General features: G+C 46.0%; 1 protein-coding gene across 1 annotated transcript in view; it reads left to right on the top strand.

The window, feature by feature from the left end:
- The first annotated feature begins 12915 nt into the window (after window positions 1–12915).
- man2c1 (mannosidase, alpha, class 2C, member 1) overlaps window positions 12916–18340 on the top strand; it is a 96003-nt gene continuing 90578 nt past the window's right edge. The window contains 3 exon segments of the mRNA XM_084185596.1: window positions 12916–13096; window positions 13373–13498; window positions 13697–13820. Coding sequence (XP_084041722.1) covers window positions 12996–13096; window positions 13373–13498; window positions 13697–13820 — 351 coding nt within the window. The 5' untranslated portion in view covers window positions 12916–12995.

The raw sequence follows: 18340 nt of genomic DNA on the forward strand, positions 1-18340 counted from the left end.
TTAATGCACCATAGTACACATGTCAATCAGGAGCTCTAACGGGGCAGTCCCGTTAGTTCCCTTATTTACTGCAGACAAGTCATATTTGCATGATTTAGCTTATTCATCATTCATAATTAATGGACGTTTGCTTCATTAATGTGACTGACCAATACCTCACGAGGCTTCTTCTCTCTAAGCTGAGACCTTGAAACTGAGATATCGTTCGTTCTCAAAACAAGGGTCTGGGCGTACTGCCAAATTGCTGATACTGATAAGTGAGGATTCATTCAATCAGTCACTTGCATGAACACAGAATTTAAAGTAAGCATTAGATTTGAGGAGGTTCTATCAGATTACATCATTATAATGAATCATAATAAAGCTAAAGGTTATACTTCTATTCATGGAATCAACACACACACACACACACAAGGGATCTGTGGATTCAGAGGTGATTAAATCTCTCAATGTTAACCATTGTTTCCATATCTCTTACCACAATCGGGTTGGATTGACCTATGTTTTTCACTAACTGTGTCACGCCCTGGCTCTGGGGACTCTAGTATTTTGAGTGTGAGTTTTCGTTTGTGTTTGTTCTAGTATTGTGTTTCTGTGTTGGCCAGTGTGGTTCTCAATCAGAGGCAACGTGAATCAGCTGTTGCTTGTTGTCTCTGATTGGGAACCATACTTAAGCAGCCAGTTTTCCCACAGTGTTTGTGGGATCTTGTTCCTGTGTAGGTTTGTGTTTTGCACCTTTGGACGTCACGTATCGTTTGTTGTTTTGTTCGTATAACCATTATTTAATAAATATGTTCACCTTCCACGCTGCGCCTTGGTCCTCTGTATCCGACGATCGTGACAAACTGTCCCTTGGACATCAACTTAGTCAAAATATAAAACCCTGTTGAGTCTCTGTCTTAGCCGGCCGTGACCGGGAGACCCATGGGGCGGCGCACAATTGGCCCAGCATCGTCCAGGGTAGGGGAGGGAATGGCCGGCAGGGATGTAGCTCAGTTGGTAGAGCATGGTGTTTGCAACGCCAGGGTTGTGGGTTCGATTCCCACGGGTGGCCAGTATGAAAAATAAAATAAAATATGTATGCACTCACTAACTGTAAGTCGCTCTGGATAAGAGTGTCTGCTAAATGACGTAAATGTAAAATGTTTAACTATTCTGCTAAGACCTTCAAAAGGTTGGTGCTCAGTGTTCCACACAGTGGCGGCTGGCCGATAGAGGGCGCTAGGGCGCCGCCCCCTTAAATAAAATTATTTTACAAAATAAAAAAATAAAAAAATAAAAATAATAATAATAATAATAAAAACATCAGTATGTCAATATTTGTGTGTTTGAAATATGGAATGCACACAGTAATATGTGTAAGATATGATAGAAAATCATATTCGCAACCTTTCCTCTGCCTGTCAAACGCCTCGTCAGCTCTGGGTGATACAGAAAGTGCCCCGAGGAGGCGGGTCTACGTAGCAGTTAAGCCAATTGCTAATTTAAGATATGAATGTATGACATAAAATGTAGTCAATAAGCGATCTTAAATCGAATCCAAGGAGGGCGATTATTTTATCGCCCCAAGCTCGCCCCTGATAAAATAAGGACCGGGGTCCAGTGACGCCATTTTTACTAGACAACAATGGCGAACGCAAACGTTACTCCTCCAAGACCCAACCCTAACTCGGTGAAATCTCTCCTCCAAGATCCGTTTGAGAGGAGAACTTTGTCAGAGAAAGTTCGGGTGAAAGAGCTGGGCCCAGATCAACCTGACCTCTCAATCAGACAGCAGGCTAGCGAGAAAGGGAAGCAGTATATGCGCGGCTTCTCCCGTAGCTGGTACACCAGGAAGGCTTGGCTAGCTGGGTGCACTGATGCTAATGCTTTATTTTGCTTTCCGTGCTTGCTTTTTAAAACGACGGGGTCAGATTCAGCATGGACAGGTACCGGAGTGAGGGATATGAAGCACCTGTCAGAGAAGGTAAAGAAACATGAGAACACCAGGGCACACATGGACAACTCTGTAAAGCTAGCTGTATTAGGAAGGGTGAACATTGCTACGCAGCTGGATGACGGCCACAGGATTGCGGTGAGGAAACACAATGAGGAGGTGGATAAAAACAGGCACATTCTATCCAAAATTATCGATTGTGTGAAGTTCTGTGGGGCTTTTGAGTTGGCCTTGCGTGGGCACGAGGAGACTGACTCCTCGGACAACCCCGGCATTTTCCGGGGCTTAGTGGATTTTGTTGCCTCCCTCGACAGTGTGCTGGAGGAGCACCTGAAGACAGCTACCGTTTTTAAGGGCACGTCAAAGACGATACAGAACGAGCTGTTGGACTGTATGCTGTCAATGCTTAAGGATTACATCCTGGAGGAAGTAAAGAGTGCTGATTTTATCGCCATTCAAGCTGACGAGACGACTGACGTTTCCACCCACTGCCAGTTGGTGCTTGTGTGAGTGATTATCATAGAGCCGTCACAATTATATTTGTTTTAGTATTTTAAAAGGAAAGAGAAGACACAATCAGACGTTGATAATAATGCAGGAAAGTACTACACAGTTTGTAATAATTATTCAGGTGTCCACCAGGTCAATTTCTAGAAGAGGCCTAGTTGTTATTGAATATTAACTTTATTGCTAAGTGAACAGCAGAACAAAATGATCTTGCATCCCTCTCACAAATGTAATAGAAAAAGGCTTTAAAACGTAATAACATCAGTTAATTATGTACATCACAGGTTAAAAGCAGTTACTAGACATAGTTTGTTTGTATATACACACTGTCTGTCTGTCTGTCTGTCTGTCTATATATATATATATATATATATATATATATATATATATATATTATATATATATATATATATATATATATATAAAAGTCACTGGTTGTGTGTTGAGGGGGAATTACAGTGAGTTAAGAAGTCTGATTGCAAGTTATCAAATTAAACTTTATTTTTTGGACCCAGGGCCTCAATTCCCTCTTTGTGTGGGCACAGCGTATCTGACGAGCAGCAACAGCCCATCAAGCGACGGAGGATGCTGGGACCAGGAGAACAACAGAGGTTGGCTATAGAGGTAAGTTGTGATGTAATTGTCAGTGTTTCCCACCTAGAACTTTTTTCAGGCCTGGTAGTATGTAGCCAAAACCCTGAACAATCAGCACCTTGGTAATCATATACTTGAGTTGGACATAGGCATGTGTCAGTCAGGATCACTTGCATCAAAATAGCTTAATTGCAAATTAAAGCTGATGATGTATCTTTTACAGGTATGTGATACCATCCTGAGTCATGCCAAAGAGAGGTTCTCCTTCACCCAGCACCTCATCAGCGCAACACTATTGCACGGAGAGTTGTTCCCACAACACAGTGTGAAGTTCCCCGATACAGCGCTTGAAACAACCGTGGAGGCGTACCCCATGTTGAACAAGGCCAAGCTCAAAACCGAACTGTCCCTCATCTATGAGAACAGTGAGTTCAAGGCTTGTAGTGGTGCAGTGCCCCTGTACCAGTTCTTCATGGAGAACAACCTTCAGAGCACTTTCACAGAGACTGCCAGCCTCCTCAAGATCCTCATCACCACACCCATGACAACTGCTGAGTCAGAATGGTGCTTCTCTACACTGAAAAGGATCAAGACCTTCCTGAGAAACAGCATGACACAGGATCGCCTGAACGCTCTGGCCATGCTCTCCATGGAGAAGAAACTTGTCAGGGACATTCCTGACTTTAATCAAAGAGGTTTGCCACTCAGAAGGACAGACGGGCAAAATTCCTGTACAAATAAGATGACAGACACACACACACAGAGCAGCTCTGGCCGCATGTTTCTTTGTATATAGTTGACCTTAGCATAAAAAATCCAGTTATATATGGTACTCTAGAAAGTCTTAATAGTGTCTTTGCTAATATTACTGTATATAGGTTGTTTTGTATCAATTAATTGTTGCAGTTCTGGAGCACATTAACAATTAGTCACATTTAGTATGATCATAAAATACTGTATGCTATTCTTCCAGTCAAAGGTTTGAGTTCATCCACTTGATATCCATTTCTATATTATACATCCTTTTATACAGTGTAAGATTTCCTATAAACTTTATAATAATTTCATGTTATTGTCCACTTTCCACTCTGTTCTGACAGCATGCCTGTTGCGTTGCCTGTTTACTACCAATGGTGAAAAGTTCACTTTAAATGCAAATGAAAGGCTTGGGTTTGTGTAATATGTTTTTGTGTAAGAATGCCTCAACTTTTTAATATTGGCATTAAATAATTACTGAATGTTTCACTGAGCACTGCTGTCCTGCAGTTTGTGTTAAAATATATCGCGATGGTTACAGGAAAAAAAAAGTATGGCACAGCCCCACCGAGAATATTTTTCACCAGCCGCCACTGGTTCCACATAAGATGACCTTACCCTCAACTTGATAAACGAAAACAACCTTCAATCATTAATCATCGTCCATATCTACAGGGTGAAATGGGAGCTCAACCAGAGTTGGCAGCTCATTAGTTTCACCATCCTCTGGAGGAGCAGAAAACATGATAGCTGCTTAAATCTTACCAGCAGAGAGGCAGAGATCCTTACAGCATGTTAATAAACAAAAAACACACGCTGCAATTGTGGTTTTGGCTAATTATTCTTAACAACAATGACAATGTATTCGGCAAGATCAGTCACATTAGAAGAGTGATGATCTGGGACAAAAGTACAACATTCATCGCCATGATTGCCCCCTTGACCTGCCAAAAGATAGTCAAGAACCTCTCTGTTTTGCCAATTTACACATTTATTTTAGCATTGACAATTTTCTCTACGTCTAACACTTTTTTGGTTACTACATGATTCCATATGTGTTATTTCACGGTTTTGATGTCTTCACTATTATTCTACAATGTAGAAAATAGTAAAAATAAAGACAAACCCTTGAATGAGTAGGTCCGTCCAAACTTTTGACTGGTAGTGTATATATTTTTATAATTGATATTGTACATAAATGCTTTGTATCATATGATACTGTACTGACTAAAAGGGCAGACCCCTTTGGTCATTTATAACACATGCATAAATGCTTATTGATGTAAACACACATATATTAACACTTAGGGAATTATCACTAACAGCTAAAACAAATAAACATTAAAGACGTGTTTAAACCATACATTTCGTTTTATTTGTACATTTTTTAAACAATACAAATACATGAAGTTTCAACAAGTCCTGCAATGCAATTACATTGAACATTACACAGGGCTGTGAATAGTGGAGCTTGTCCCTGAGCTGGAGGACAAATGGTTCTTCACCTCTCTGCCTGCTGGAGGTACTGCATGTTGGTTCCAACCTTTAAAGTCACAACTAAGAAGGTTAGCAGGTCTGTGAGGAAATGCCTTGGTCACATCTGGATAAAGGCATTTCTGTGCTTCACCAGAAACTCCATTCAATTCGTATTATATTCCTCTTTCATTTACTAATCTCATGACGTGGCTGTGAGACGTGGCTGTGAGACGTGGCTGTGAGACGTGGCTGTGAGACGTGGCTGTGAGACGTGACTGTGAGACGTGGCTGTGAGACGTGGCTGTGAGACGTGGCTGTGAGACGTGGCTGTGAGACGTGGCTGTGAGACGTGGCTGTGAGACGTGGCTGTGAGACGTGGCTGTGAGACGTGGCTGTGAGACGTGGCTGTATCTAGGGGGATTTGGATTTAGCTAAGCCTGCTAGCTATTGCTGTGAAGTCACCAACATTTTTTGAAATAACAATTGAGGTGGTTATGTAATCTAACTCAACACTTAACTACTACAAATTAATTTAAATTACAATAAATAAAGGTTAACTTACTAATTTTTGTCCAGTGGCATTTGATTGGCAACTCATCACGGCTTACTGAGCTACAGAAACAATGCTAACCAGACAACAGGGCAGGACTGAATTAAAGGGTAACTACACAACAAAAACTACAATGCTAACCAGACAGCAGTGCAGGGCTGAATTAAAGGGTAACTACACAACAAAAACTACCATTTCTTAGATTTTCCCCAGATCTGAAAAGTCATGATGTGCTTATTTTTTCTGTGTTGTGAAAATAAAATATAGTTGTTTTTCTCTTCTTTTTTTTTAAAAGTGTGAAACCACAAAGAAATTGGGAAAATCTGAAACCTGGAAAAACAAAACAGAGAAAACTCAATTTAGGTAAAAAAATGAATTAGGCAAAAAAATAAACACGGATTTTAAAAGACCTTTCGACTTTAGCGTATGTCATCCTGTCGCACAGCATTCTGGGGGAAGTTGAGGTCAGGTCCAATATTGACTATGCACCCAACAGGGAAAGAGGTTGGGCCATCCTAGAAATGTTTTAGTAAAATATAATATAATATAATATATACAGTTTAGCAGACACTTTTATCCAAAGCGACTTACAGTCATGCGTGAATACATTTTTACATATGGATGGCCCCGGGAATCGAACCCACTATCCTGGCGTTGCAATGCTCTACCAAGATGCATGACAGGGTTATAAATGCTTTGTGAAGCCTCAATTTAATATGATTTATAAGGCCTTTATTAAGCAGTGCTTATGCCACCCTTTATAAAGCACAGGGTTATGTCATATTTGACATAGTGGGTTATGTCACACAGTTATTCCACATTTATGAACCCTTTATAGAGCATGACATACGGTTAAAGATGTAGTTTTTTATGTAGTGTTTCTAAATGCTTTAAGAAGCCTTTATAAGACACATGTCATTCGAAGTGGGATCATGTTGGGTCCTTGTTACTTTGGGTTATATTTTTGTAAACATTTGAGTGATTATTTTGATGAAGAATCTGATTATTAAAACTATACTGAACAAAAATATAAACGCAACATGCAACAATTTCAAAGATTTTACTGAGATACAGTTCAATAAGGAAATCAGTCAATTGAAATACATTCATTAGGCCCTAATCTATGGGTTTCACATGACTGGGAATACAGATATGCATCTGTTGGTCACAGATACCTTAAAAAATAGTTAGGGGCGTGGATCAGAAAACCAGTCAGTATCTGGTGTGACCACCATTTGCCTCATGCAGCGCGACACATCCCCTTCACATAGAGTTGATCAGGCTGTTGATTGTGGCCTGTGGAATGTTGTCCCACTCCTCTTCAATGGCTGTGCGAAGTTGCTTGATATTGGTGGGAACTGGAACATGCTGTCGTACATGTCGATCCAGAGCATCCCAAACATGCTCAATAGGTGACATGTCTGATGAGTATGCAGGCCATGGAAGAACTGGGACATTTCAGCTTCCAGGAATTGTGTACAGATCCTTGCCACATGGGGCCGTGCATTGTCATGCTGAAACATGAGGTGATGGCGGCGGATGAATGGCACGACAATGGGCCTCAGGATCTCATCACGGTATCTCTGTTCATTCAAATTGTCATCGATAAAATGCAATTGTGTTCGTTGTCCGTAGCTTATGCCTGCCCATACCATAACCCCACCGCCACCATGGGGCACTCTGTTCACAACATTGACATCAGCAAACCACTCGCTCACACGACGCCATACATGTGGTCTGCGATTGTGAGGCCGGTTGGATATACTGCCAAATTCTCTAAAATGACGTTGGAGGCGGCTTATGGTAGAGAAATTCATATTAAATTCTCTGGCAACAGCTCTTGTGGACATTCCTGCAGTCAGCATGCCAATTACATGCTCCCTCAAAACTTGAGACATCAGTGGCCTTGTGTTGTGTTACAAAACTGCACATTTTAGAGTGGCCTTTTATTGTCCCCAGCACAAGGTGCACCTGTGTAATGATCATGCTGTATGATCAGCTTCTTGATATGCCACACCTGTCAGGTGGATGGATTATCTTGGCAAAGGAGAAATGCTCACTAACAGGGATATAAACAAATGTGTGTACAAGATTTTAGAGAAATAAGCTTTTTGTGCCTGTGGAACATTTCTGGGATCTTTTATTTCAGCTCATGAAAAATGGGACCAACACTTTACATCAGTGGTCACCAACCGGTCTATCGCGATCAGCTGGTCGATCTCCAAGGCATTCCCAGTCGATCTCCAAGGCATTCCCAGTCGATCTCCAAGGCATTCCCAGTCGATCACCAAACATTTCTGTAAAAAAACTACAACAATAAAGCCTTTCGTTCCTATTTATTAATTTCACTCTGTGTCGAAAGGTGCGCTTGATTCAGCAGAACTAACGTTGTAGTAGTTGTTAACTAGGCAAAGTGTTCCATTTGAACCATTTAATGTGGCTGAAGGTAGAACTCCGCCTACCCGGCAGGCCCAGAGAGCAAATCAAGTGCACCTATAGGCCGACCGCTGGCCAATCAGATAGCTCAGATCACCATTTCCTCGTGCCATAGAAAGACGCCTCCAACGCACAGCAAAGTTTATTTTACTTAACTAGGCAAGTCAGTAAAGAACAAATTCTTGTTTACAATGACGGCCAAACCCCAACAAACCCTACCCAACCCAAGCCCTACCCCAACAAACCCTACCCAAACCAAGCCCTACCCCAACAAACCCTACCCAAACCAAACCCTACCCCAACAAACCCTACCCCAACAAACCCTACCCCAACAAACCCTACCCCAACAAACCCTACCCAAGCCAAACCCTACCCCAACAAACCCTACCCTACCCTACCCAAGCCAAGCCCTACCCCAACAAACCCTACCCCAACAAACCCTACCCCAACAAACCCTACCCAAGCCCTACCCTACCCCAACAAACCCTACCCCAACAAACCCTACCCAAGCCAAACCCTACCCCAACAAACCCTACCCAAGCCAAACCCTACCCCAACAAACCCTACCCCAACAAACCCTACCCTACCCAAGCCAAGCCCTACCCCAACAAACCCTACCCTACCCAAGCCAAGCCCCAACAAACCCTACCCTACCCAAACCCTACCCAAGCCAAACCCTACCCCAACAAACCCTACCCAAGCCAAACCCTACCCCAACAAACCCTACCCAAGCCAAACCCTACCCCAACAAACCCTACCCCAACAAACCCTACCCTACCCAAGCCCTACCCCAACAAACCCTACGCTACCCAAGCCAAGCCCCAACAAACCCTACCCTACCCAAACCCTACCCCAACAAACCCTACCCCAACAAACCCTACCCAAGCCAAGCCCCAACAAACCCTACCCTACCCAAACCCTACCCCAACAAACCCTACCCCAACCCAAGCCAAACCCTACCCCAACAAACCCTACCCTACCCAAGCCAAGCCCCAACAAACCCTACCCTACCCAAACCCTACCCAAGCCAAACCCTACCCCAACAAACCCTACCCAAGCCAAACCCTACCCCAACAAACCCTACCCAAGCCAAACCCTACCCCAACAAACCCTACCCCAACAAACCCTACCCTACCCAAGCCCTACCCCAACAAACCCTACGCTACCCAAGCCAAGCCCCAACAAACCCTACCCTACCCAAACCCTACCCCAACAAACCCTACCCCAACAAACCCTACCCAAGCCAAGCCCCAACAAACCCTACCCTACCCAAACCCTACCCCAACAAACCCTACCCCAACCCAAGCCAAACCCTACCCCAACAAACCCTACCCTACCCAAGCCCTACCCCAACAAACCCTACGCTACCCAAGCCAAGCCCCAACAAACCCTACCCTACCCAAACCCTACCCCAACAAACCCTACCCCAACAAACCCTACCCAAGCCAAGCCCCAACAAACCCTACCCTACCCAAACCCTACCCCAACAAACCCTACCCCAACCCAAGCCAAACCCTACCCCAACAAACCCTACCCTACCCAAGCCAAGCCCTACCCCAACAAACCCTACCCTACCCAAGCCAAGCCCCAACAAACCCTACCCAAACCCTACCCCAACAAACCCTACCCTACCCAAACCCTACCCTACCCAAACCCTACCCCAACCTACCCTACCCAAGCCAAGCCCCAACAAACCCTACCCTACCCTACCCAAGCCAAGCCCCAACAAACCCTACCCTACCCAAGCCAAGCCAAGCCCCAACAAACCCTACCCTACCCAAGCCAAGCCAAGCCAAGCCCCAACAAACCCTACCCTACCCAAGCCAAGCCAAGCCCCAACAAACCCTACCCAAGCCAAGCCAAGCCAAGCCCCAACAAACCCTACCCAAGCCAAGCCAAACCCCAACAAACCCTACCCTACCCTACCCAAGCCAAGCCCTACCCTACCCAAGCCAAGCCCTACCCTACCCTACCCTACCCTACCCTACCCTACCCTACCCAAGCCAAGCCAAACCCCAACAAACCCTACCCTACCCTACCCTACCCAAGCCTACCCAAGCCAAGCCATACCCCAACAAGCTCTACCCTACCCAAGCCAAGCCATACCCCAACCCAAGCCAAGCCATACCCCAACAAACCCTACCCTACCCAAGCCAAGCCCTACCCTACCCTACCCTACCCTACCCAAGCCAAGCCCTACCCTACCCAAGCCAAGCCCTACCCTACCCTACCCTACCCTACCCTACCCTACCCAAGCCAAGCCATACCCCAACAAGCTCTACCCTACCCAAGCCAAGCCATACCCTACCCAAGCCAAGCCATACCCCAACAAGCTCTACCCTACCCAAGCCAAGCCCTACCCTACCCTACCCTACCCTACCCTACCCTACCCAAGCCAAGCCATACCCCAACAAGCTCTACCCTACCCAAGCCAAGCCATACCCCAACCCAAGCCAAGCCCTACCCCAACAAGCCCTACCCTACCCAAGCCAAGCCCTACCCTACCCTACCCTACCCTACCCTACCCTACCCTACCCTACCCTACCCTACCCTACCCAAGCCAAGCCATACCCCAACAAGCTCTACCCTACCCAAGCCAAGCCATACCCCAACAAACCCTACCCTACCCAAGCCAAGCCAAGCCCTACCCCAACGATGCTGGGCCAATTGTGCGCCGCCCTATGGGACTCCCGATCACGGCCGGTTGTGATACAGCCTGGGATTGAACCCGGGTCTGTAGTGACGCCTCTAGCACTGCGATGCAGTGCCTTAGACCACTGCGCCACTCAGTCCCCTCGTTGATACTGTGAACCCGGGTCTGTAGTGACGCCTCTAGCGCTGCGATGCAGCGCCTTAGACCACTGCGCCACTCAGTCCCCTCGTTGATACTGTGAACCCGGGTCTGTAGTGACGCCTCTAGCACTGCGATGCAGTGCCTTAGACCACTGCGCCACTCAGTCCCCTCGTTGATACTGTGAACCCGGGTCTGTAGTGACGCCTCTAGCACTGCGATGCAGTGCCTTAGACCACTGCGCCACTCAGTCCCCTCGTTGATACTGTGAACCCGGGTCTGTAGTGACGCCTCTAGCACTGCGATGCAGTGCCTTAGACCACTGCGCCACTCAGTCCCCTCGTTGATACTGTGAACCCGGGTCTGTAGTGACGCCTCTAGCACTGCGATGCAGTGCCTTAGACCACTGCGCCACTCAGTCCCCTCGTTGATACTGTGAACCCGGGTCTGTAGTGACGCCTCTAGTGCTGCAAAACAGTGCCTTAGACCACTGCGCCACTCAGTCCCCTCGTTGATACTGTGAACCCGGGTCTGTAGTGACGCCTCTAGCACTGCGATGCAGCGCCTTAGACCACTGCGCCACTCAGTCCCCTCGTTGATACTGTGAACCCGGGTCTGTAGTGACGCCTCTAGCGCTGCGATGCAGCGCCTTAGACCACTGCGCCACTCAGTCCCCTCGTTGATACTCTGAAACCACTTGAAACCATGACTAGAGACTCAACTAATAGCAAACAGCTGCTGTTCTTATGAGTAAGTTCATGTTGAAGTTGTTATTAGGCGCTGTTATCACTTTGTTCAACACCTTTATAAGCTGTGTAAGCTGTATAAGCCATCAGCACTACAGATGCATTGATTGAGTATAGCAAAGTGTTTCGATAAGCTTGCATCGTTATTATTAGCAGAACTGGTTTTAATTGGTAATGTTGTATAGGCTTACATTTTTTAAGTTTTCGGCTTTCATTTTGACTCAGAAAGTGATCTTGACTCATGTTGTGTTTATGTTTTTGTTAAGTGTATGTTGTTCTTTAAAACATGTACCAGCTACAGATTATTATAATTGTATTGTTTATTTAACCTTTATTTAACTAGGCAAGTCAGTTAAGAAAACATTCTTATTTACAATGACGGCCTCCCCTAACCCGGAACAAAACCCGGACAACGCCGCCCTATAACATGTACCAGCTACAGACGATAGCAGCAGCTACAGACGATAACATGTACCAGCTACAGACGATAACATGTACCAGCTAGAGACGATAGCATGTACCAGCTACAGACGATAGCATGTACCAGCTACAGACGATAGCATGTACCAGCTACAGACGATAGCATGTACCAGCTACAGACGATAACATGTACCAGCTACAGACGATAACATGTACCAGCTAGAGACGGTAACATGTACCAGCTAGAGACGGTAACATGTACCAGCTACAGACGATAACATGTACCAGCTACAGACGATAACATGTACCAGCTACAGACGATAACATGTACCAGCTACAGACGATAACATGTACCAGCTACAGACGATAACATGTACCAGCTACAGACGATAACATGTACCAGCTACAGATGCACTTCTGATTTTGGAAAGACCCTAAAGGTCATGAAAATGGTGCACTCTGCCTCTCGGTGCTAGTGGTCAGATTTTACCTGAATAAGATAACTATAAATAAATGTTGACATTTGATATTCTTTCTCATATCATTCAATTATTAATTACTTACCCCCAAAATAGTATGATATTGGGGCTAATCATAGGGCCTTGGAGGGTAGTGGCATGTTAACAACAGCGACATCTAGCGACTGATCTATGTAAGGACAACAATTGTATTTCTATTGTACTTCCGGGTCCGCGTGGTTCGTTCCTTGTTGCTTCTCTGAACTCCACGAAACAGTGGATTATTCATTGATTCTTCAAACGTTGACCAGAGTGATTATTAGCAATGTATCATCAACCGGTACTGAAGAACCGACGGACTCTTCTGGAACGAGCTGAGAAATTCATATCTGAGATTTATTTCACCGACTGCAACCTCAGGGGAAGGTAAATGCCATTACTTAGCTAGCAGTCAAGCGCAATAAAATGCATGCCCATTACCCACTCAATTAGCCTGCTAACTAGCTCTGTTTTGTTGGTCAGATGAAAGTTATATTTATTGTGCAAAAAATGTATGCATGCACCGAAGCAAAGAGAGGCTCTCTGCTCCTTGTAATAGGTTCTCTGTTCCTTCTGGGTCTAGTTATGATGACGCCGACAGCACCTTATGGCACTCCTGGTCATGTAAAACATGTTTCTTACAACATGACTTCTTCTTTCCAGGCTATATGGAGACACCTGTCCCCTGGAGTCCCTCTCCTCCTCCCTGTCACGGAAACGGATCCCATTCCCAGAGGCTGTCAAACAGAACTTTGAGCCATATCAAGTTGGTGATACCTTTGGACCTACGTAAGGACTGGAGGATTTTATAGCCCTCTTCAAACATGATCTTTGGTTAAATACCACTTGTCTACAATGAATGAAATTAATGAATGAGTGAGTAACTGAGTTAGTGGAGTGAGTTTTTGAATCAGTGAATGAGCGTGTGAAAGAACGAACAAACCAGTGAACGAACAAACTAATATGAATAGTAATGTTTTATGGCAGATGGTGGACATGCTGGTTTAAAGTATCTCTGAGGATACCAGAATCCTGGAGAGGGAAGCAGGTCCATCTGCGCTGGGAGAGTGATGGAGAGGCCATGGTCTGGAGGGATGAGCAGCCAGTACAGGTTAGAAATGATATAAAAACCACATGAGCCATACCTCAACCACCACAACACTACAGTACCAACCACCCCAACACTACAGTACCAACCACCCCAACACTACAGTACCAACCACCACAACACTACAGTACCAACCACCACAACACTACAGTACCAACCACCACAACACTACAGTACCAACCACCACAACACTACAGTACCAACCACCCCAACACTACAGTACCAACCACCCCAACACTACAGTACCAACCACCACAACACTACAGTACCAACCACCCCAACACTACAGTACCAACCACCACAACACTACAGTACCAACCACCACAACACTACAGTACCAACCACCACAACACTACAGTACCAACCACCACAACACTACAGTACCAACCACCACAACACTACAGTACCAACCACCACCACACTACAGTACCAACCACCACAACACTACAGTACCAACCACCACAACACTACAGTACCAACCACCCCAACACTACAGTACCAACCACCCCAACACTACAGTACCAACCACCACAACACTACAGTACCAACCACCACAACACTACAGTACCAACCACCACAACACTACAGTACCAACCACCACAACACTACAGTACCAACCACCCCAACACTACAGTACCAACCACCCCAACACTACAGTACCAACCACCACAACACTACAGTACCAACCACCACAACACTACAGTACCAACCACCACCACAACACTACAGTACCAACCACCACAACACTACAGTACCAACCACCACAACACTACAGTACCAACCACCACAACACTACAGTACCAACCACCACCACAACACTACAGTACCAACCACCACCACAACACTACAGTACCAACCACCACCACACTACAGTACCAACCACCACAACACTACAGTACCAACCACCACAACACTACAGTACCAACCACCACCACAACACTACAGTACCAACCACCACAACACTACAGTACCAACCACCACAACACTACAGTACCAACCACCACAACACTACAGTACCAACCACCACAACACTACAGTACCAACCACCACAACACTACAGTACCAACCACCCCAACACTACAGTACCAACCACCACAACACTACAGTACCAACCACCACAACACTACAGTACCAACCACCACAACACTACAGTACCAACCACCACAACACTACAGTACCAACAACCACCACACTACAGTACCAACCACCACAACACTACAGTACCAACCACCACCACAACACTACAGTACCAACCACCACAACACTACAGTACCAACCACCACAACACTACAGTACCAACCACCACAACACTACAGTACCAACCACCACCACAACACTACAGTACCAACCACCACACCACTACAGTACCAACCACCACAACACTACAGTACCAACCACCACAACACTACAGTACCAACCACCACCACACTACAGTACCAACCACCACAACACTACAGTACCAACCACCACAACACTACAGTACCAACCACCACAACACTACAGTACCAACCACCACAACACTACAGTACCAACCACCACAACACTACAGTACCAACCACCACAACACTACAGTACCAACCACCACAACACTACAGTACCAACCACCACCACAACACTACAGTACCAACCACCACAACACTACAGTACCAACCACCACAACACTACAGTACCAACCACCACAACACTACAGTACCAACCACCCCAACACTACAGTACCAACCACCACCACACTACAGTACCAACCACCACCACACTACAGTACCAACCACCACCACACTACAGTACCAACCACCACAACACTACAGTACCAACCACCACAACACTACAGTACCAACCACCACCACACTACAGTACCAACCACCACAACACTACAGTACCAACCACCACAACACTACAGTACCAACCACCACAACACTACAGTACCAACCACCACAACACTACAGTACCAACCACCACCACAACACTACAGTACCAACCACCACAACACTACAGTACCAACCACCACCACAACACTACAGTACCAACCACCACACCACTACAGTACCAACCACCACAACACTACAGTACCAACCACCACAACACTACAGTACCAACCACCACAACACTACAGTACCAACCACCACAACACTACAGTACCAACCACCACAACACTACAGTACCAACCACCCCAACACTACAGTACCAACCACCACAACACTACAGTACCAACCACCACAACACTACAGTACCAACCACCACAACACTACAGTACCAACCACCACCACACTACAGTACCAACCACCACAACACTACAGTACCAACCACCACAACGCTACAGTACCAACCACCACCACAACACTACAGTACCAACCACCACACAACACTACAGTACCAACCACCACAACAGCTACAGTACCAACCACCACCACAACACTACAGTACCAACCACCACCACACACTACAGTACCAACCACCACAACACTACAGTACCAACCACCACAACACTACAGTACCAACCACCACAACACTACAGTACCAACCACCACAACACTACAGTACCAACCACCACAACACTACAGTACCAACCACCACAACAGCTACAGTACCAACCACCACAACACTACAGTACCAACCACCACCAACACTACAGTACCAACCACCACAACACTACAGTACCAACCACCACAACACTACAGTACCAACCACCACAACACTACAGTACCAACCACCACAACACTACAGTACCAACCACCACAACACTACAGTACCAACCACCACAACACTACAGTACCAACCACCACCACAACACTACAGTACCAACCACCACAACACTACAGTACCAACCACCACCACAACACTACAGTACCAACCACCACCACAACACTACAGTACCAACCACCACAACACTACAGTACCAACCACCACAACACTACAGTACCAACCACCACAACACTACAGTACCAACCACCACCACAACACTACAGTACCAACCACCACAACACTACAGTACCAACCACCACAACACTACAGTACCAACCACCACAACACTACAGTACCAACCACCACCACAACACTACAGTACCAACCACCACCACAACACTACAGTACCAACCACCACAACACTACAGTACCAACCACCACCACACTACAGTACCAACCACCACAACACTACAGTACCAACCACCACAACACTACAGTACCAACCACCACAACACTACAGTACCAACCACCCACAACACTACAGTACCAACCACCACAACACTACAGTACCAACCACCACAACACTACAGTACCAACCACCACAACACTACAGTACCAACCACCACAACACTACAGTACCAACCACCACCACACTACAGTACCAACCACCACAACACTACAGTACCAACCACCACAACACTACAGTACCAACCACCACAACACTACAGTACCAACCACCACAACACTACAGTACCAACCACCACAACACTACAGTACCAACCACCACAACACTACAGTACCAACCACCACAACACTACAGTACCAACCACCACCACAACACTACAGTACCAACCACCACAACACTACAGTACCAACCACCACAACACTACAGTACCAACCACCACAACACTACAGTACCAACCACCACAACACTACAGTACCAACCACCACAACACTACAGTACCAACCACCACAACACTACAGTACCAACCACCACAACGCTACAGTACCAACCACCACCACAACACTACAGTACCAACCACCACCACAACACTACAGTACCAACCACCACAACACTACAGTACCAACCACCACAACACTACAGTACCAACCACCACAACACTACAGTACCAACCACCACAACACTACAGTACCAACCACCACAACACTACAGTACCAACCACCACAACGCTACAGTACCAACCACCACCACAACACTACAGTACCAACCACCACAACACTACAGTACCAACCACCACAACACTACAGTACCAACCACCACAACACTACAGTACCAACCACCACAACACTACAGTACCAACCACCACAACACTACAGTACCAACCACCACAACACTACAGTACCAACCACCACAACACTACAGTACCAACCACCACAACACTACAGTACCAACCACCACAACACTACAGTACCAACCACCACAACACTACAGTACCAACCACCACAACACTACAGTACCAACCACCACAACACTACAGTACCAACCACCACAACACTACAGTACCAACCACCACAACACTACAGTACCAACCACCACAACACTACAGTACCAACCACCACAACACTACAGTACCAACCACCACAACACTACAGTACCAACCACCACAACACTACAGTACCAACCACCACAACACTACAGTACCAACCACCACAACACTACAGTACCAACCACCACAACACTACAGTACCAACCACCACAACACTACAGTACCAACCACCACAACACTACAGTACCAACCACCACAACACTACAGTACCAACCACCCCAACACTACAGTACCAACCACCACAACACTACAGTACCAACCACCACAACACTACAG

Source organism: Coregonus lavaretus (assembly GCF_964263955.1).
Source record: "Coregonus lavaretus genome assembly, chromosome: 21".
Lineage (NCBI taxonomy): Eukaryota > Metazoa > Chordata > Actinopteri > Salmoniformes > Salmonidae > Coregonus > Coregonus lavaretus.